The sequence below is a fragment of the Aotus nancymaae genome, unplaced genomic scaffold (genome assembly GCF_030222135.1).
Source record: "Aotus nancymaae isolate 86718 unplaced genomic scaffold, 86718_ANA_hifiasm-v0.15.2.pri h1tg000003l, whole genome shotgun sequence".
In the NCBI taxonomy this organism is placed as follows: Eukaryota; Metazoa; Chordata; class Mammalia; order Primates; family Aotidae; genus Aotus; species Aotus nancymaae.
Window position 1 is genome coordinate 57,001,811 of NW_026988414.1, and position 22,417 is coordinate 57,024,227.

Consider the following 22,417-nt stretch of genomic DNA (forward strand, 5'->3'; position numbering starts at 1 on the left):
CTACATCCTAGGGATATTTCTTAGCCTGAACTTCCTGGCTTCACTGTGATCCTTTGAAAACATAGGAAGATGGGGCAACTTGTGAAACTTCATATATATAAATATGTATGTTCATATATATACATATATATATTTTTGTGTGTGTGTATGTACTTTGCTGCAGTCCACAATTGTATGTGTGCACTTTGCTGCGGTCCACAACTTTCATCAGATGCATAAAGAGATGTGTAACCCAAAAGAGGTTAAGAACAACTTTTAGAATATTAGACTGTTGTGGCACAGGCACTCTGCCACTCAAACAGATGGAAGAGACAACTATAGGCAACCAAGAAATCACGAATGTGCATCAAATGTGGGTGCTTAAGGCATGGTACCCAGCTGGGCAGGTGGAGGACACCATCCATCCAAAGCTGCCAAGGGCTATTAGCCAGTACTGATTAAGCTCTGGACTGCACTGACTTTTGGAAATTGCACTAAAATCCAGTTCCTCTCTAGTCATGGCACAGAAGCACAGGAGTTGGCTGTGTTTACCTTCATAAATGCCCTGACTGTGACTTTGTTAGAAGCTTGGTTGGCAGTGGCAGCAATGCTACTTGTCCTTGTCTACTTTTTCTACTTCCAGATAAATATTTGATTAATAATCACATTCAGTTTGTCACAGGCCCCATGAAGTAGATTAGAATTCTGGATGGAAAACATGTGCTACAATCTATACCGTCTTTTCATAATATACCCAGTAAATAGAAAATCTCCTCAAAAGATTACCTGATGCCACATTTCCTTCACTCCTTTATTGTTACCCAGGTGTCTGAATATATGGGTTGCAATACAATATAACCAATGCTTAGCATGAATGATAGAACTAGATGACTTGATCTTCAGTGTAAGGGATAGGCAGGCCTTTGATTATACTTCTGAAATGCCCAGGCTAAAAAGGTTCATGTTTTCAAGGATGTTTTCTCCTGCCTCTTCTATCCTTCTATTCCCTTCCTTGAAAATTCTCTGTTGATTTGGCTGATAAAAGACAGGTTATTTTAAAAAGGGATTGAAAAATCCATACACCTCCAATTGTCATGTGCATTCATGGACCTGTCAACTAATTTTTATTTTGGCAGTTTTGAGATCACTTGTCACAAATTATTCCCTCTCACAGGGCTATCTGAAGAGAAAGAAAAATAATATGTGACTCAAGTAGCTGGATTTGGGTGGGGGGGCAGATTCCACATTTAATATGCAATTGGGAAGGTGGATTCAGGTGGGGGATTCCATATTTATAATGCAATCGGGTAGGTGGATTCAGGTGGGGGGATTCCACATTTCCTCTTCCTTCAGAGTGATTCTTTATATGTAATATTTCCTTCTTTTCAAACAAAGTTACAAAACTTCTACTACATCAAATGATTTATGAAAAATAAAGGTAATTCTACGAAAAGCAATTGTAACTAGTCTTTCAATCTAGCTACGCATAAATGGGGGAGTGTATTTGTTAACCCAAAAGGCAATAAAACCTGTTTATAGGTAAATCAATTCCTACCACTGGGTTCTTTTGGGGATATTTCGTAATATGGGTCAGTAATTCTAAAACTTGAGTGTGTATTAGGATCACCTAAAAGGCTTGTTAGATCACCGATTGCTGGGCTACACCTAAACAGTTTCTACTACAGTAGATCTGGGGTGGGACCAGATTCTCACAAGTTGCCAGGTGATGCTGATGCTGCTGGTCTAGGGATCCCACTTTGATAACCACTAACCAAACTCTTTAAGGTCACAGGGTGTTTGTAATTAGTTGAGAAACCAGACATAACATGTTTAAAAATCCCTAGCAATACAAGGTAATATAAGGTCCCAAACAAGCAACGATGTGTGCTATCTAAGCGCAGAGGTGAGAGAACTCTGGGTTGGCAAGATTTCCACTCTCAAATCTGGATAGGGGTAAGATCATCAGAGAGCAGGGCATTCTAGGATGGGGAAATGAACCAAATTAGTTGGAGCTAAGACTGGACAGGTAGGTAGGGATGTGTCTGTGGAGGACTTTTAATCACATCTTACAAGGAGTACAGATTTTATACAAGAGGTAATATTTCTTCCACCAACACACTGCCTCCTCCTGTGGCACGTGGGCACAAAGATCTAACTCCACATTACTGCAAACGGTTTAACCTTCCTCAAACGCTGTTCAGCTGGGGTGAGGTGGGAAAGTTAGTAGATCTCTGGTGGTGAAGATACCAGGTTAGACTTCGAGGTGGATTACTTGCATTGCTGAGTCCAAAAGTTGATGGCTTTTGCAGGGACGGGCAACTTTTGGCGGTCTCCCAAAATACAAGAAAAGATTGTTTGGGTGTGAATTTAGGTTGAGGACAGGAACGGGAAAAATCCTGTGCTGTCTGAGGCAACCCCATAGAGGGTCTGAAGTGGACGAGACCTTGCACTACAGTGCGGTGCTTTTCCATCTTTACGGTGCACCCCTAGGAGTCACCTGGTGACCTTGCTGAAGTGCAGCTACTGATTCCGCAGGCCTGAGACTGTGCATTTCTAAGATTGTGAGTTTCCAGAGGATGCTGATGCTGCGGACCGCGCTTTGAAGCAAGGTACCATGGGACATCCAGAACGCCAGCGGGGAGAGAGGCCTGCTGGCCACATTCCCTGAAGGAAGGATACTTGCAGTCTTTTCAGCCAAGGCCCCCATCCTGTCTCTCGGGAGAGGGGAGCAGTGAGGATATGGGGACAAAGAGAAGGACGGCTCGAACAGCGCTGAGGAGGGGTAGAGGCGCCCTTGCACTCCAGGTGCGAGCGCTCAGGCCAGTGCGGTCCGACGGGGCCCGCGGCTCGGGGCCGCGGCGCGATTGCAGGAGTTTCGGCCCTCAGCGGCTGCCATCGCGGCTCCGGGGAGCGAAGGGAGACGGCAACGGCAGCACACAGTCCCTCCCCGCGCGGGCGCGCGGGCATGCGGACACCCACTCGGCCGGTCCAGGCGCTCAGGCTCCCGGAAGCGGAAGGGGAGCGCGGCCCGGCCTGGGCGGCGGCGCCGGAGGAGGCGGAGGTGGCGCCGCAGGAGGAGGGGAAAGAGCTGCTGGCGGTCGCGAGAGCGGCGGCGGCGAGAGGCGAGCCAGCGGCTACGGTGAGTGTGCGGGCGCGGGGGCGAAGCGGCCGCCCCCACCCGCGGCCCCCGCTCCGCTCCGCTCCGCCCCGCTCCGCCCCACCGAGCCAGCCCGCCGCTCCTCCGTGCCGGGACGTCCTCACCTGTCCCTGCACGCCCCTCGTACCTGCCCTGCTTGGAACCCGTCTCGGTGCCTCCCCACCCCGGGCCTGGCCTTTCTCAGAGCGTCTTCTGCTAGAGCTGGAGCCACCTGCTAAGTGCCCCTCCCTCAACTGGGGGTGGGGAGCTCCTGCTCGAGTCGAGACGAGACGATGTTGGCTAGTTATGATTTTTTAAAAAATCTGTATCCTGAATGACTCGCCTGTAAACTACAGTTTCTCTCTCCGCACCCCAGCCTGGAGACCTGCACTGGGATCCTGGGTTCTCTGTGCTATTCCAGAGCTTTTCATTCATTCCAGACCTCTGGTGTGAAGCTGCAGACGAGCAGGAGGACAGTTTGCTCCTTTATTGACCTTCTAACTCCTCTCCTTTCGATCCAAAGAGGTTTACGGGAAAATGTCTTATGGATGGCAGCAGTTTGCACTTGTTATTATTCACTACAATAGGTCGCCGGATTTTAACTGCAGAGACCATTTAAGTTATGGTCTTTTTCAAGCTCTATGTGGGTCACATTTTAAGATCCCATGAGAGTCAAGCAGGATGTCTATATCACCAGGGCTGAGAGCACATGACCAGTTATTACTTTGAAATACGGTAATATAGCAGTCCCTAAAAGTACAAGAGAAAAAAAAATCAAGGTCATTGTGGGCAGGTTATAAATTATAATGTAAAGTTACAGTCTAAAATATAGACGACTAAGGATAATTAAGTGCAAGTTAAAAAGGTGTTAAGTAGGTCCTCAGCCTACTATGCTAATATATGCACTTTAAAAAATTCACTGCTTTCCTTGTGGTAAAAATAATAACACCGTTTGATGACTGTTTAGTATGCACCATTCCTGGATTAAAAAGCTTTTGGTGTAATATTAAATTTCTTCCAACTCGTCAGATTTTACTTATTTTAAAGAGTTGTGCCATCTCTTAAAAAGGCAAAAAGATATTTGAAGAATTGAGGTGAGAAATCAGTTGGAAAGAAAGAGTCAAATGAGATTTGGTGTTGTGGAAAGAAAAACTAGATTCTAGTCCCATTTCTGTCACTATTCAGTTGTGTGGTCGTGGCTAGGGCAGTGACCCATGTTATTTTCTCTGTACCATCAGGGAGTCAGACTAAATTCTTTAAGGCTTATTTTAGCTTTTCCATGCTTACTTGGAAAATATTCTGTTTCTGAATAATATACGACCCTTTAACATGTTGAATGTACATTAAAAACATTTATGAAGTATTTGTAAAATTATATCAAAATATAAGTTAAGACTGGGCGCGGTGGCTTACGCCTGTAATCCCAGCACTTTGGGAGGCTGAGGCGGGTGGATCACGAGGTCAGGAGATCGAGACCATCCTGGCCAACATGGTGAAACCTCATCTCTACTAAAAATACAAAAATTAGCTGGGCCTGATGGCGCGCACCTGTAGTCCCAGCTACTCGGGAGGCGGAGGCAGGAGAATCGCGCCGAGATCGCGCCACCGCACTCCAGTGCGGTGAGCCGAGATCGCGCCACCGCACTCCAGCCACTGCACCCCAGCCTGGCGACAGAGCGAGACTCTGTCTCACACACACACAAAAAAGTATATATATATATATTTATATAAATATATGTATGTAAAAGATGTATAATTCCATAATTGTTTTGGTGTGGTACTGTTCCAGAATTCGTTTTCGATGGTAACAATTATATTAGATCCTTTCACACTGTTGAGATTTCTGTTAGCATACTTGAGAAGCTGTAGTTGGAATAGAACATCATTTAAAGAAAATGATGACTGTGTCGCTTTTGCCTATGAGGTGCTTTGTTTAATAAGAGAAATCTAAGCATTTAAAAATACATACACGTAATCATCAGCTTAACAGGTAGTTCTGAGACAAGAATTAATTAATGAATCATAACATTTTTGCTTATTTGCCTACTGCCTCATGTCTTTAATTCGTAATGACCGATTCAGAACTTGTGGAAAAGCACATGAATAAAATAATGCCGTGGTTTAGTGAAGAAACTGCTTGAGAAGTTTAGTAATGTCTCCATGGAGCTTTTTTTTTTTCTGGAATTGTAATTGAATGTGAGCCAATGAAAACTTTTTTCAGCATAGAAGGCAACACAGTGGCGCTATCAATACTACCCAGCAAAATAGGAAAGGCAGAGAACAGGTTGTTTCAATTGCCAAGAGGTTGTTACCTAAATTGTTTGACTTTTTTATTAAGGAATGTAACATTTTATGTTGTTTTAGTAAAACATTAGGGCTCAGATTCAACTTTTCAGATGCACTAGATATAATAGGCAATTTAGCATCTAGTAGAATAATGAGTGCTTAAATAACAAGTGAAAAATATAAGTGAAAGACAAGAATAAATTGAAAAACAGTTTTTATTGTTGAAATAGTGATTTGTTTAAGAATTCTTGATAAATTGAGTCAGACTAGTTTAAAAAGCATATTTTCATAGGCATGTGAATTATTGCTGTGGTCATTGATAGCTCCCTCACTGAACAAAAATACCTTAGTATGATGGTAGTTTTTGTATTTGTTTCACTTTTTAGATCTATCCTGGGCAAAGTTGTGACATTTTGAAGTTTGCCTTCTGCCTTTCAGGCCTCTTTTTCCTCTGTGCTATTTCTCTCATAGATTAACCTTCTTCCCCATTTCAGAGACTCTCTTTACCTATCTGTTGCTCGTTCTACAAAAGGGCAGGTTGGGTAAAATTGGTATTTTTCTTTTCACTGATGAATTTCACTTTAATTCTAATGTGAAATGCGCAAGTGTGATGTCAACCAGGCTTCTGATTTTAAGCCTTTTATCTGTAATTACAGAATGAAGAACATTTTCACTTACTGCAGGATTTTCAGCTTCAGCAGGCAGGTGAGGAGAGATTTTTCTTGTGGTGTTAGTGTTCTTAAATCATATCTGCTTTGGTAAAGCCTGGTGTGAAGGAAATCTAATTTAGTCTCCTATTCCACCCTCTCCCCCACACCAATCTCTCTTGGTGCAGTGGGTTCTAGAAGGTAAGTAGCAGGCTTCCCTTCCTTCTTGGAAGAACTTACTCGATTCATATCCAGGAAAAACCTGGGCCTCTTCATTTCTGGCTTTTACTGTATCTGAAGGTTTTCCCTTGTGCTGATTTTGGAACAAAAGTTACCTGTTGCTGCCTGTCCCTATCCTACTTTCAATTTTGCCCTTTTAGTCCCTTTTCCAACTCCTACCTTCCTAAATGAAAATTCCTGCAGAGACATTGTGTACTGACTGAAACAGTATTTGGTGGTCTTTAATTTGTATCGTCCCACACCTCCCAAGTTATTCTATTTTTTCTTAGAAGATTCTGATGACGTGAGCTCGAGACAGGGAGAATGGAGACTGAGGCAGCACTGTACTCCAGCCTGGACAACATAGTGAGACCCTGTCTCAGACAAACACACACAGAACAAAACAGTGCCCTAGTTATCTACTTTCTCTAAAGTTAAAACAAGTTAATGCAAGTAGGGAAAAATAAATGTAAATGCCTGTATTAGCAGTACTGGTAGTATTAGTACTGCTAATGTAGGATAGTGTTAACAGTATTACTAATAACACTGCAGTGTAGTACTACTAATATAGACATATACATTTATTTTTCACTCATGAGAATGGTACACACAAAACAAATTTATGAGAAGAGCAACAGCTTATGCTCAGTTTTGCCCACAATGTAATTTAAAGACTTAGTCTACAGAGTGGATTCTTGAAACCATTGATAGTGCAAGTATGTTATGCTTTGACATTTTGTCCACCCACATTTTTACAGTCTTCCTGAAAAACCCAGCAATTGGTTCAGAATTTTCTGCTTGCATTATACATTCTTCATTAACTTCTGAAATCAAGTACTGATTTTCTTTCACACTTTTTTCCTTTGCTCACCAGTCCTGCTTTTAGTTCAACGTGATTTGGTTTAGGGGCTTTAGTTCAGTCATTCTATTTTAGATCAAGTCTCTGTTTTTGGTTTTCTGCTTAAGGTAGCCCCCCAGCCAAGATGTAGAAATACAGCTTCCCTATGGTAGTATGATACTAGCTGCAGGACTGTAATAGTTGAAATTTTTTTAAAACCAGTTCTCAGACGTTAACTTTAGAAAAGTAGATAACTGGGTCATTTTTTGTTGTTCTTGTGTTTTTTTTTTTTTTTTTCCCAAGGCTAGAGTGTAGTGCAATCACAGCTCACTGCAGCCTTGGTCTCCATCTCCCTGGCTTAAGTGATCCTCCTACCTCAGCCTCCCAAGTAGCTGGGACTACAGGCATGTATCACTACACCCGACTGGTTTTCTGTTGGTTTTGTTTTGTTTTGAGATGAGTCTCGCTCTGTTGCCCAGGCTGGAGTGCAGTGGTGCAATCTCGGCTCACTGCAAACTCTGCCTCCTGGCTTCAAGTGATTCTTTTGTCTCAGCCTCTGGAGTAGCTAGGATTACGGGCACCCGCCATCATGCCTGGCTAATTTTTGTATTTTTAGTAGAAATGGGGTTTCACCATGTTGGCCAGGTTGGTCTCAAACTCCTGACCTCAGGTGATCCTCCCGCCTCAGCCTCCCACAGTGCTGGGATTACAGGCATGAGCCACTGCACACAGCCCCTGTTAGTTTGTTTTGTAACTAGAGTCTAGGTCTGACTATGTTGTCCAGGCTGATTTGGATTTCCTTAGCTCAAGCAATCCTACCCCCACTCAACCCCCAAAGTGTTATGATTACAAGCATGAGTAGGCCCTGGGGTTTTGATAAATTGTATCATTACTTTAAATGATTGGGACCCAGAAACATTGTTTCATTCTGGAGTTTGTAAAACCAGAAGTAAAACTTATCTTTCACTTTCCTTTCCTCTCCTCTCTCCTTGACTCCCCTGTAAAGTTAGCATTTTGGAGGTACTGCTTTGCCAGGCAATTTCTCATTTAAGTGTGACAGCAACTGTGTAAGTTGACATTTTTATCTCCATTTTACAGATGGTCAAACTGAAGCTTGAAAAGAAACATAAGCTTGGAAAGTGAATAAGAGACTGCATCATAATTTGAACATTATTCTCTTTTAACATCTGTAGAAGATTACTTTTTTAATATGTTGATAATGAATATGTGATATTAAAAAATTAAATTCCTAATTGGTAATGAGAACCTGATTTTTATGAAGAATTATTTAGCTGCCACATTTGACCAGTTTTCAGAGTAGAATGATATCAGAAGTCAAAAAGTTTTATAAATATGTTTAAAGGTATACAGCTATAACTGCTTTCTAAATTCATTTTTAGCTGTAATTAGTAAGTTTGAAATTTCATATATTCATCTAATAAGCATTTCCTTTTGACACTATGGAAAAAAAAATTTGGTGTGTTCGAAAGCTTAGCCTATAAATTATTGATTGTGTTCTTGCAGGCATAGCAATATTAAAAATATTTAAAGATATTTTATAGTTTTGAAACTTTGGAATTGTTTTGTTATTCAAATTTTTTGAATGTTTAGGCCCAGCATTACCTCTTTATTTTGTTTTTGAGACCCGGTCTTGCTCTGGCACCCAGGCTGGAGTGCAGTGGCACAATGATCTCTGCTTATTGTAGCTTCCACCTCCTGGATTCAAGCTTCAAGCGATTCTTGTGCCTCAGCCTCTTGAGTAGCTGGGATCACAGGCGGGTGCCACTTTTGTATTTTTGGTAGAGACAGGATTTTACCACGTTGGCCAGGCTGGTCTCAAATTCCTGACCTCAGATGATCTGTGCACCTTGGCCTTCCAAAGTGCTGGGATTACAGGTGTGAGCCACCGTGCCCGGCCTGGTATTACTTTTGTTACCACATAGATGAGATTTGATTTCTTGGTGGTGATGATGGTAGTGGTGGTGGAGGTGGTGTTGATCTAAATACTAATCTCATTTCAAAGACTGTGTCTGCAGTGTAGTTCTGATAACTATAAATGTAATGTATGATTTTTTTTTTTTTAATTTAGATTTTAAGCCAGTGAGTAACTGGATTTGACTCATGAGTGATTGGCCTGTGCTGTTACCTACTAACGTTACTGACAGAAATTACTGTTTTGCTGAAAAAATTATTAAGCTACTCTTGAGTCATAGACTTAGCAGCATTATTGGTTTTTGGCCATGTTTCAAAATGTTTTGTTGTACCACATTTAATTCTGTTTGAATTTTTTTTCTGAAAGAATTCATTTATTTTCCATTGGGGTAGCACTCTTTAACTTTGTTTTTTATTTTTTAACTTTTTTGAGATGGAGTCTTACCCTGTTGCTGAAGCTGGGGTGCAGTGGTGCAGTCTCTGCTCACTACAACCTCTGCCACTTGGGTTCAAGTGATTCTTGTGCCTTAATCTCCCAAGTAGCTGTGATTACAGGCACACCTCACCATGCCCAGCTTATTTTTCTATTTTTAGTGGAGACATGGTTTTGCCATGTTTGCCAGGCTGGTCTTGAATTCCTGACCTCAAGTAATCCTCCTACCTTGGCCTCCCAAAGTGCTGGGATTACAGGCATGAGCCACTGCACCTGGCCTTTAACTTTGTATTTCTGTGTTTAGTCTCTAAGAAGCAAAGGTGCAGCCAAGGAGCCCACTTTAAATTAACTTAAAAAGTTAGAGTAGAAACAAAGTTCATTTGACAATCTAACAATCGTGGACCATAGAAAAGGTGACCCTGGGAGGAAATACAGGTTCCCTGCCCCCTGCAAATATATAAAGGGAACAGAAATGTAATGGTGATAATTTTGATGTATTTTTAACATTCTCAGTATGTAATAGTTTGCTGTTGCTTTGGTAACCAGCACACTTAACACACTTGTATCTCGTCCTTTGTTTTCCGTCTTAGAGAATGGTTCCACCCTTCACCTGGACCCTAAGTGTAAAACTTGGGAGCACAGAGTCTGCCCTTTGCTCCCAATTGATCACTAAGTCCTATCAGTTTTACTTAAGTTCTCCTAGATCTGCCCTTTTTCAGTATGCCTCCTGTCTCAAGTGTCACTACCCCACCCACTTATACACACACACACACAGACACACACAGACACACACACACACACACACACACACACCATTCCCCTTATAAGTTACCATTTTGGGGGTGCTCACCCCATGTGTCCTCATCATTTCTCACCAGTGTAACAGTCAGCTTACCTAGTTGCATGTAGTCAGTCTTGGGGCTTTATCAATCCACTGAAATCCAGCCCTTAGATTGTGTCTGTTCTTTCTAAAATACAAATTTGATTATGGCATTTTACTGCCTAAAATCCCTCAGTGGTTTTCCACTGTGTTCAAGGTGAAATCCAAACTCATTGGCATGGTTTAACAGTGTTTTTCAATCTGAGGATCTACCTGTGGGTCATGAAATCAATTTAGTAGGCTGTCACCAGCATTATACATTTTTATTAAAGTAAAATAAACAGGTTGCAGTGGTACTCAACTGTAGTGCTAGCTACCCAGGAGGCTGAGGCAGGAGGATTGCTTGAGCCCAATGTGCTATGATCGCACCTGGGAATAACCACTGCACTCCAGCCTGGGCAACATAGTGAGACCCAATCTAAAAAAAAAAAAAAAGTAAAATAAAATAGCAATATCAGTGTGTGTCATATATAGTAAGGGTAAATATCACTTCATTAAACTTTTTTAGTTATTCATATATATCTGTGTTTATTACTAATGTTATAAAATTTATTACTTAAGAGTTGGTTGCGGTCAAAAGGATGAATATCTTACCTTTTCTATATGCAGTGGTTCTTGTTATTTCAATTTACTTAGATTTTCTCTGCCTGCTTTTATGCCTTTGCTTATTCTGTTCTCTTGGTCAGAAGAGCCTCCAGTCTTCATCTAGCTAACTCACAGGCTTTATTGTCTTCAGGAATCTTTTCTGATGGCTATTTACTGTAAGAAACACATTTTGTATTCCATGAACCAATATCCCTATCATATGAGATACAGTCTTGCCACCTTGCCCTCTGTCTTGTCTTACTGGTCTTGTCTGTTTGCTAGTCAGTCTCCATTGAAGATGGAGCCTCTCTTTTTCATCTATATCCTGTGTCAAAGCATAGTACGTATAGTAGTTAAGAAGTGTTGATTGAATTAATAAAATAATGAGTCAGTATATGTTATATACAACACTTTACATTATTATTAGTTTTTAAAGCTTGAATTGTAGAAACTGACTTTTATGTTTCTCTCTTAATGGTTTCATTATAGGAGGATTACTTTCTTAAAACATTTTAAATTAAAACTTCCATATTAAGCTGTTTATCTTTGTTTATGAATTGTGATTAGATACTTCTAGCAGAATCTGTTGTTATTTTGTGATTTGTGGTCAACAAAGTGTGTGATGAAGCCCAGATACTGGACATATGATGCTTATTTGATTTTATGGGAAGTGGGTGATTTTAAAAGAGAGACTCTCATATGTAATGGTAATCAAATGAATATTCTGAGGAGATGGATGGGATATGAAGGCACAGAATCAAATGGAGTTGAATTATTTTTTCTTATTTCTAAATTTAAGATGTTTGTAATTGGTATTTTCACAATTAGAATATTTAGTTGCTTATAATTTGTAATCTTTGTGAGAAATCATTATTTGTTAAACCATTAATAGGTTCTCATGGAGAACTGTTATTGAAGAGAGATCCATTTGGTGGAATATAATTTAAAAAAAGAATGAATCAAGAGAAAATCTCTATATGCAGGTACCAGAAAAATTACAGCACATCTCAGTGAATTTGCAAGTGGTAAGTTTGCTTTTGATTTTACATGGTAATATATTTTTGAATTATGTGCCATCATATCCTTGGAGTCTTATGCTTAGAAGCACTTAATTGTCAGTTAGCAAATGTAGTTACTTTATGTTTATTTAAAAGTTTTCATGCTAAATTTTTACTAACGAATGCTGTTTTCTTAAATAAGACTTTTTCCATAGAGAAAAATAATCTGTAAATAATATGAGTTTTGTAAACATCTTTCTGAATCTTAAGTCTTATATGGCTTTACAGCGAGTCCTTCTGCACTTCATTTTTAAAAACATGAATTTTAAAAGCATTTACTATAAGAATAATATATAGTGACAGAGAGGTCTAAATTAAACGTTTTGTTTGTAAGTTTAGTGTCTCTTAGGCTGTCTTTATTTTTCAGTTAATTGAAAAGAATTTAGAAGTACATGGTTGTTGATAAACTTACAAGATCACACAAATATTTGAAAGCCTTCTTGTCACTACTCCTTTTTCCCTCAGCCCACTGATAACAGTTTGGCTGATCTGCTTTCTTGTAGCCTTTTTTCTGCACTTTTGCAGAAATTACTTATGCATATACATTGCATATTTTTCTAACAAAAATGTAATATAAACTATTTTATAACTTGCTTCCCCCAATACTTCATTTTGAGAAATTTCAAACAGAAATATTCAAAGAATTTGATTGTGTAACATCTAAATACTTGTCACTTAAATTCTTAACTAACATTTTACCAAATTTCAGCACATACTCATCTATTTTTCTGTCTACTTTGTTATTAATTTTGGGGATTCATTTCAAAGTAAATTGCAGACATCAGTATACTTCCCCTCTACATACTTCAGTATACATACTGCTAACTGGAGCTCAATATTGGTTTACAGTTTCTTAAAGGTAAATTTACATACCATGACATGCAACAATCTTAAGTGTACATTTGCTGAGTTTTGACAAATTCATAGATCTTTGTAACTCAGACTCTATTATCAGTAGAAACATATTTATTAGCGCCACAGAGTTCCCTCATGCCTCTTCCTAGTCTTCCCTATCCCTGTCTCTCTCCAGAAACACTGGTTAAGATCTGTTCCCTCTCCACGGCTATTGGATTTTGCCTACATCACTTGCTTTGTTCATTCAACAGTATGTTGTGGGTAATTATATGCAGATCTAAATCTGCCTTCTTTTCTGCCTTTAAAAAAAATTGCAATAGCTTGGAAATAGTCTGCACTATGGGTGCATTAGAATTTGTTTGATCATTCCCTTTTCTCCACATGGACCTTTGGATTGTGCCATATTTTTGATTATAGAAAGTGCTGTATCCTTGTACATCCTTGTATGTATATATACAGTCTCAGGAGTACTTTTATAGGTAATACTTAAAATAAAACTGCTGGGTAAAAGGGTTTTACGTTTTGATACATAATGCCAAATTGCCCTCCCAAGGTGATTGTATCAATTTATATGCTCACTAGTAACATATGAGAGTGTCCTTTTTTTCTGTGCACTCTCACCATTGGATATCATCTTTCTAAGTTTTTCAATACAATAGATGAAAAATGTCCATTGTTATTTCACATTTCCTAATCAGTAATGATTAGCCATTGGGATTTTTTTCCCTTTGTGAATTGCTTTTTTATATATTTACATTATATGCCTCTTGCTGGTCATGTGTTGTAGTATTTTTTCCAGGAATGCTTTATCTTTTAACTTTGCTTTTCATGTGTTTTGGGCTTCAGATGTGTTAATTTTTATATGGACAGACATGGCCAATGCGTCTTCATTGTGAAGACCTTCTTATTCCAAGAATATAAAACCACTTGCTATTCTAATAGTTTTCCTTTTAATGGAATTTAGAAGAAAAAGACAAATCATTGTGAACTGAGATGCCAGGAAAAATTTCAAATGGAGAGTGAGATTCAAATTGGCCTTGAAGTCTGAGTCAGATTTAGATGGTGTAAGCAGAATGGTAGGGACATTTCAGACAGGAGGAATGAGTGATGGAATATGGTTGAACAGTAACGAGACCACTTGGGCTGAGGTGAAGAGTCATATAAAACTGTAAGCGTAGACATACATGTTTGGATGGATTTCTTGGTAATCATTTTGGCTAATTGTTACGATTTTCTAAAATCTGCATCTTGATGTTTTAGTTTTCTGTCCAATAATAGTTTCCTGTCATTTTCACATTGACTTGAGTATTCTTCTTGAGGAAAGTATGTGGTGAAATACAGTTGCCTGAAAAGGCAAAAAATAGTGGTATTCCATTGGAATAAGTTGAGCATTATAAATATTTACTGAGTCTAGTTTATTAGAGTTAAATTATATTTGTTTTTAAAGTTTGTGCTGTAGTAATTTACATCATTTAGTCACTGTAGTCAACTATAGTTACCAGATGGCAATCTTAAAAAATGTTGAAGTACCAGTATATCCACTAGTTACTTAATCAGAGTTTTGAGTTATGAGCTCACCATTTAATATACAAATTAGTATGTCGGAATCTCCTGCTAATGAAAGTATTTTATGAATGTTGTCCTTAAGAACAAGTAACAGCACCGTGTTCGGTTTGGTTGTTGCTCACAATGTGTAATAGTTTCTCTTCAGCCATAAGCCACGCCTGGTAGATGTTAATTGGGTGGAGTGATCTTGCAACTCTTCCAGTTACGCATTTGTGGTTTGCCATCTGATTAGGAGCTCTTGGAAGATCACTGTTTTGTGTTCTACAGCCCAGTTGAAAGGACTATGTGGCACTAAGTGTTACCAATCAGGTATTTAAGAAATATATTCATCTTATTTGTTTGTTGTTTTATTTTTCTATCCTTTGCTCACTTTTCCTTACAGATGCTTGCTCTTTTAGAGACTGTCATCTCTGTTTTCAGGAAGAATGAACATATTTTAAACTATACTTTTCACTATGTAATACATTTTGTTGTGAGAGAGCTCTTCTTGTGATAAAGAAAAATTTGTTATTCTCTAGTAGAGGAGACTGAGAAATCTGTTCTAGTGATAAAGAAAAATTTGTTATTCTCTAGTAGAGGAGAATGAGATTTCTTCTAGTGATAAGGAAAAATTTGTTATTTTCTAGTAGAGGAGAATAAAAATAAAGTTCGAAAATGAGTATTTGATAATTTTGCTACTTGTTTTGCTGGCTCACGTACTTCTCTGTTTCTAATGTTAATAAATTTAGAAATAAGTAATGAAGTTACTCTCATATATACTTAGTGAAATTCATGTTCTGTTTTTAGTCTTGAACAGAACTGAAACATTAAAAGAAAGAAAGGTACATAAAATTAATACTATCGAACATGTTGTGAGACAGAGCACTTGTCATTTCTTTTACCACTTGATCATTGGCAAGACTAAAAAATTAACAGTCTTAAATGTTTCTCTTTTTAGCTGTGTAGATAACTTACCATTTGTATTTGAGATTCCTTTATTAAAATGACTCTTAGTAAATTAAATAGCATGCTTTATTCTCTCTGACTTTATTCATTTTAATGATACCAGTCTGTCTTTTGATTTTTAAATTGAAAGATAAATAAATGACACTTTTTTAGTGACCTAGGCACTACTTCTGTTTTAAGATTCATACACAAGTTGGAACGTACCTGATTTAAACCATTGGGTGGTATTGCATTTGGGTTCTTGTTTTTGTTTGTTTTTTCCTGCTACTCCAATATTTACAGGATCTGGGGATGAGAAAATGGGAGGTACTCCTTTAAAATTAAGTATTCCTTAATCTCTTTTTTTGTTTCAGTAGCTTTATAGCTTTGAAGAACATTGGCAAGGCCTCCAAAGGATGGTACACTGAGGCTTTTCAACTGATGATGAATTATTCTTAGAATGAAGTAGACTGGGATATAGGCTGAAAATCTGGGAGTCACCCTTGACACTTTCCTCTGTAACACCTAATATCTAATCAACCAGAAAGACACACTGGTTTGAGTCTAACAGTTGGTTCTTTCTGCAAACCTAATTTTGGCTTTTGTCTTCTCTTAGCCTAACTGATTTCTGTCTTTAATTTTATCCTTCATACCAGAGCTTCAATTATTTATTTATAGTACACATTTTTTCTTGTTAATCCCCTGCATCAATAGCTTTCCATTGCCAAAGAATTCAGTCTTAGCATTCTAAAATGGCATCTTTATGTCCTTCATGATACAGGCCTATGTTTCTTACCACTTACTCTCCACAGAAAGCTTTATGATTTGTGATGGGAGGTTGTAATACCTCCCATAATTTCTACTCTTGTATACCTCTTGCTCTTCCTTCTGTTTGCAGTATTGTTGTCACTTGTTATTGCTTGGATAACTTTTACTAACTTTCTAAGACTGATCTCAGGTTTCACCTCTTAGAGGAGGTCTTACTAGAATCCTCGTTGAACTAGTCCCATCTTCTGTGCCCTTACTAACATTTTGTCCGCAAATCTGGAGCTTACCATATTAAACGTTTTTTCTGATTCTTTTTCCTCTTAAACTGTTCCTTTAAGCAAAGACCGTGTCTTCTTCTTCATTGTATCTGCAGTGTCTAGCAAGTGATGGGTATATAGTGGAGGCTCAGTGAATATTTGTTGAACTAAGTATGTTCTACTCATTGTGGTAACATTGAAGTGTTAGTGAAGCACATGGGTCAGTGGTTCCTAGAAACCAGTCAGCTGTTACCAGACCCTTGCAGAGCATTTTACAACATTTTATTGTTTTTTGAGCTTTATGAAGAATCACGATTCAGTAGATGTAGAATGGGGTCTGGGGACATGTATTTTTCAAAAGCTCTCAAGGTGTTTTCGGTTTTCTTACAGGCTAGAGAACCATTGTCCTAGTTTATTATTATACCATTATATTTTATGTAAAAGGTGCCCCCTAGACCTTATACAGCAATTTTTTATTTAAGCCTTGGAAGTTATATCTACCAAAGTATGGATGTATTTTAAGTCACTTTTTTGGTACCCTGTATATATAAGTATCTTAACTTTTTAAGTGTCTTATTGAGAGATCTGTTGGCATATTGTTAACTCTCAACTAAAAAAATATTTAAACAGGAGTCTTCTTGAATTGATCATAATGAGATTTGTTGGGCTTCATTCTATGAATTTTAATATTTTTCATGATTTGTAATTACTTTTCACTTTTTATTGTAATTTTTCAAAATACTTTAAAATGTCGTATTGTAGTTTAAAATCCACAAATCTGAAGTATATAGCTCAGTAAATGTTTACATATGTATATACCCATAAAGTACCACTGGGGTCAAAATATGGAACATTTTCCAACCCCTCAAAGGTTCTGTCATGTTCCTTTTCAGTTAATATACACCCCTGTCACTGCAAGATAACCACTATTTTGACTGGTGTGATTAAAGCTGCTAAAAATTTTTGTACATAATCTTTTGGTAGACTGGGTTAAGGACAAACTTGTGTTTTAAATTCAGTAGATGATTCCAGTTTATACCCATGATAGCAATTCATAATGAAACATTGAAATTATTTGAAGCTTATGATAAAATTTGAATATCTTGAAACCTCTCTTTGTTTTCCCAAGTATTTACTGTAAAAATATATATACAAAGAAATATCAATAAACATATCAGCTATACAAAGAAAATATCAAATATGCAAAGAAAACTTAATGTAGTTTATAAAAGTTGCCAGAAATACAGTTTTTAGTCAAATATTTCAATGTAAGTAATTGTTTTCTTTGTTCCTTCTCCTTAGGATCATCCTTTCTTGTGGGTTAGCAGGCAGTTATAAGATTGCAAAATGGGTCTCCGGATTCACTTTGTTGTTGACCCACATGGTTGGTGCTGCATGGGTTTGATTGTCTTTGTTTGGTTGTACAATATTGTTATAATTCCCAAAATTGTCCTCTTTCCTCACTATGAAGAAGGACATATTCCAGGCATATTAATAATAAGTAAGTTTCTAGATCTTTATTTATTTTCTTGTATGATTATTTTTCTCATTGTAAATGTTTTTGGAGTGTAGTGCCACTATGATAACCATCCTTTTAATGTATTTAATATTTTAGCAGTGCTGTCAGTATTCAGTTATTTACGAATTTATGGACTTAGAGAAATAATGGCCTTTATAGATTTGCAGTTAGATAAAAGTGATATCTCCATATTTAACTGGAAAGTATGTAAAGACCATTTTGTTAAAAATAGAAAACTGACACAATAATGATAACTTATATGTCTATATGTATTTTTAATATTGCAATTTTGTACTTAATTACAAATATAGACTTTTTAAGAATAGAGAATAGTATACATTACTGAGAAGTGAGAATTTCATGATAAGAAAAATATTGATTATGAAGTTTATTATGATAACACTTTGAACTCTGGATGGTTATTAGCCAATTGGTGATGGCTTACTTATGATTAAAATAATCAAATTGAAATTACATATTTTGCATGTACATGGCATTTACAATTTTCATGTATGTTACCTCATTTTGACCTCACACGAACTGGGAAATGCAATCTCTGTTATACGAATGATAAAACTTACCAGTACTATGCAGTCAGTCCTGGATTGAGCGCTCAGACCGTTTCCTTTTACATGTACAGTGTATTGTTTTTTATCCCCCCAGCAGAATTCCTCTATTCCTATTATTTAAAAATGTAGAATTATGGTGACCATATCTATTTTCCCTTATTATTTTTGTTTTCTGGCTATTAATATTAAAATTAAAAAGTTTCTAAGTCTTAATTCTCAATTATTTGAAGATCCATCAAAAGGGACAGTTGAACAACACTAATTCAGAGTAATATTGAATATGCTTAATTAGTTAATGAAGAAGTTTAATTGTAGAATTTAAAATGGTATTTTGATCTTTTCAAATATAGAACATGTAGTAATTAAAAGTAAGCCTATATAAGTCTGTGTTATTAAAGAATCTGATTTATAAAAAGTTTGTTATTATCATGCAAAACAATAATTAAAATTAGTAATAATAATTAAAATTAGGACTATTTAAGGTAGTCCTCTTGGCAGTATTATTTGGTGAGTGAAATCAATTAATTTATTTTTAATCTTTAGAAAATGATTTCTCCTGATAGTGTTTATTAAAATATACATTTTAAACTTTAAATATGATTGTTGATGAAATCTTTTGAAGGGTAAGTGAACTAATTTATTTAATTAATTTATTTTAAAGTATTCTATGGCATTGCCATATTCTGTCTGGTTGCCTTAGTGAGGGCCTCAATAACTGATCCAGGAAGACTCCCTGAGAACCCTAAGATCCCACATGGAGGTATGGTACTCTGCATTTATCAGTTTTGCTGATTCCAGAATTATTGTCTTTATTTACATATTTTATTGCTTTTAATACATGTTGGTTGTATATGTCATCTAACACAACTTTATTTGCTTGTATGTGTCTTTTCCAAACTTCTCTACTTAAAATTGCAACCCTGTTCCCCCTGTACCCCTGCAGTTATACCACATCCATCTTTTGGCTTTCTTTTCAGTGTACTTGTTTATTTGTTTATCTTCCTCCTCCCATTCTAGATCTCCATAAGCTCTGTGAGAGTGTAGTTTTTTTTGTTTTTGTTTTCTTCATTTACTCACTGTTATATCCCTCGTGTCCAGAGAGCCTCTGTCATTTAAGATGTTCAGTACATATTTGTTGATTGATAAATGATTATCTGAGAAGTTATATTTTAATAAAGGAGTTTTCTTGATGGTGCCACTTATGTCATATTATAAATACAATATTGCTTAGAATAAATATTTATAGTATTAAGGATACTATTGTCTGTATTCTTCCAAGTTCTAATAATTAATGAAAAAATTGGCAAGGATTCTAGTTTCAGTTGAAGGTGATTTTTGATTACTCTTGCATAATAACTATTCAGATGTAAAAAACAAATTAAAAATGTATTGCTTGTTGTATTACTTACTGTGTATATATAGTACAGCCTTATTTATCTTCGTTCCTGAGGCTCACTTTTTGATTGTTTGCTATATAAGCTTTGAGAACTCTCTGAACTTTCTTTTAGTAAGAAATGTGTATGTCTGTGTAGTACATTAAATAACCAAAATACTTTTTATAGTAAGTTAGTAGCTTCCAACTTGCTGCATATTAGAATTACCTGGGGAACTTCAAAAAATCTAAGTGTCCAGGTCATACCCCATTTAGTTAAATTAGAATATCTGGGACATAAGAACCAACTATCAGTATTTTCGAAAGATCTTGGGTGATTCCAGTGTGTAGCAAAGTTTGGGAACCAGTGCAGTAATTTCTTATGAAATTAGATTAAGTGACAGGTTACTTATGAAGCCTTCTCTGAATTCTGATAGTTGCTTTTCGAGACCCATCATTTAGAGGCTTAGCTGGCTTTGAAAATTCAGAGATTAAATGGGAATATTACACTGATGTTTATATTGCTGTAGAAGTTTTCGAACACTACATTAAATATTAGTTTTTATTAATGTATAGAGGCAGTAGAACTGTCATTAGAAGTTGGTGTATGTATATGTGTTTTGCAGTGGGACAGGTGGGGAGGGTGGCACTCTGCAATCTGTATAGAATCACTTTTCTTCCCACCTAGCTTAGCCAAAAGCTCTCTAAACTATTGTATACATGTGTTATCTACTTCAATTTTAAAATCTAGTGGCCCATGAAAATCAAAGAAACAGGTATTTTCTAACTTGAAGACCCGTTTCTGATGAACTCTTTAGTTTGCAGTGGTGAAAGAATGAAATGCCTACATGTTCCAGACACTGCAAATCAATGAGAGGGGCCAGGTAGGAAGTATTTCATATTAAAAATTTCATACCTTATCTGAAAGTAGTCGTCTCTACTCAGCTATAGTAGAATTGTCATGCAGTTAGATTATTAGCTCTTAAAATCTTAAAGAGAACAGAGGGAGTCCCGATTTTTATGAAAAATTTTGTGATAAAAACAAAGATCCTGGAAACTAACTAAAAATATTAAGAACATTGTATGTACCACAAAAATTATATCTTTAGACCTAATTGAGTCCATGTGTAACAACTCTGTTGTCTTTAATGTCTAGACTGTAGTGATGTACAACACCCTGGCATCTTGCTGTTTGGATGTCTGCATTATATCTTGTTTCAGTTGACATGTGACCTGTTTTTCTTCCCTGAGTCCAAAAAACTTCCCATTCACTCCATTGACAAAAATACACTTATTTATCATATTTTAATGTTTCTCCAAAGTCTACTGGTATCACATATTACATGATCCTCATGGTAATTGTATGAGGTAGGTAGTCAGGAGAACAGATTGTCCTTCCTGGATTAAACAGCTGGTTGTTGGTGTGAGTCCCAGCCCAGAGACCCAGAACCTTGTTTCTGTCATCTTGTTACCATGGATCTATATACAGATTGATAATTTTAGCTTTTTACTATGAATCTAGGGAAAACTTAAGTCATCATGTACTTTTTGTGCTGGTTACCTGATTCTTTTGTAAATATGATTTTAATTTAGTAAAAAAAAATACAAAATTTTAACACTGAAAAATAATATTAAATGCCTAGAGAGTTGAAACTATAGAATAGTCACATTTATTCAGGAATATTTGAAGGTTGAACAATTTCATTTAATTAATTCTTCAGAAAAGGAAACTTAAAGCCCTAATACTTTGGTGATTTTAACTGTTTTTTTTTAATTGAATTACTCTGAAATATTTTCCATGCTTTTCTGCTTTTTTAAAACACAATGATTTTAATATATGTGACCCCTAAATATATGAGGCAATTTGAATATAAGGAAATGTTCCATTTTCCCATGAAAAGATTCCCAGAATTTGACTTTATAAGCTTTCAAGCATGTAGATGAAACAGTCAAGTAAAATTATCACAACTTTGTTTATATTATTTGAATTATTCACATGTGTATTTGAAATTAAAAAAACATAAAATATAAGCATTTCAAGTTAGAAATATTTTTATCACTTTCATATTTTATGAAATTTTATTCCAGCTCTTAACTATGTTTAAAAATGTTTTATTGAGTATAATTTACATGCCATATAATTTACCCAGAGTGTACAATTCTGTGGGTTTTAGTATACCCACAGTTGTGTAACCATCACTGCAATCAACTTTAGAACATTTTAATCAAGGTTTTCACTTGCATGTTCGACATCAGTGTTTTTGTCACTACTAGAGCCATTTTTTGTCATAGCGTTACAGAGGAAATTCTTTGAAGTTAAAAAAAAAGTGCATCATGTTTTGATGCAGTCTCTTGGAAAATTTACCCCAAGCTATAAGGATGCCTGTACTCAGTGATCAGGGTAATGTATTCATGCATAGGGTAATGTATTCATCACATAGTTTTGGTTTTATCCACCCTCTTATATTGCTTTTTAAATGTGATCTTTGAGAGACTTACTGACATTTATTTCCTACATTGACAACTGATTCTTGTCAGGGAATCTCTGTTATGACCCAAACTTTGAATTGATTTAGGTAATTTTTTTTCTCCTC

The 22,417-nt window shown here is 36.7% G+C and overlaps 1 protein-coding gene across 6 annotated transcripts in view; it reads left to right on the plus strand.

The window, feature by feature from the left end:
* Positions 1-2,918: 2,918 nt before the first annotated feature.
* Positions 2,919-22,417, plus strand: part of ZDHHC21 (zinc finger DHHC-type palmitoyltransferase 21) — a 75,124-nt gene continuing 55,625 nt past the window's right edge. The window contains exons 1-6 of one of the 6 annotated variants that reach the window (XM_012453503.2): positions 2,919-3,118; positions 6,058-6,106; positions 11,828-11,960; positions 14,617-14,723; positions 17,666-17,864; positions 19,113-19,211. In XM_012453503.2, coding sequence (XP_012308926.1) covers positions 17,711-17,864; positions 19,113-19,211 — 253 coding nt within the window. In that variant the 5' untranslated portion in view covers positions 2,919-3,118; positions 6,058-6,106; positions 11,828-11,960; positions 14,617-14,723; positions 17,666-17,710. Of the gene's footprint in view, positions 3,119-3,371; positions 3,851-6,057; positions 6,107-11,827; positions 11,961-14,616; positions 14,724-17,665; positions 17,865-19,112; positions 19,212-22,417 lie in introns of those variants that run through there. The other 5 variants (XM_012453504.2, XM_012453506.3, XM_012453508.2 and 2 more) reach the window with 5 other exon arrangements.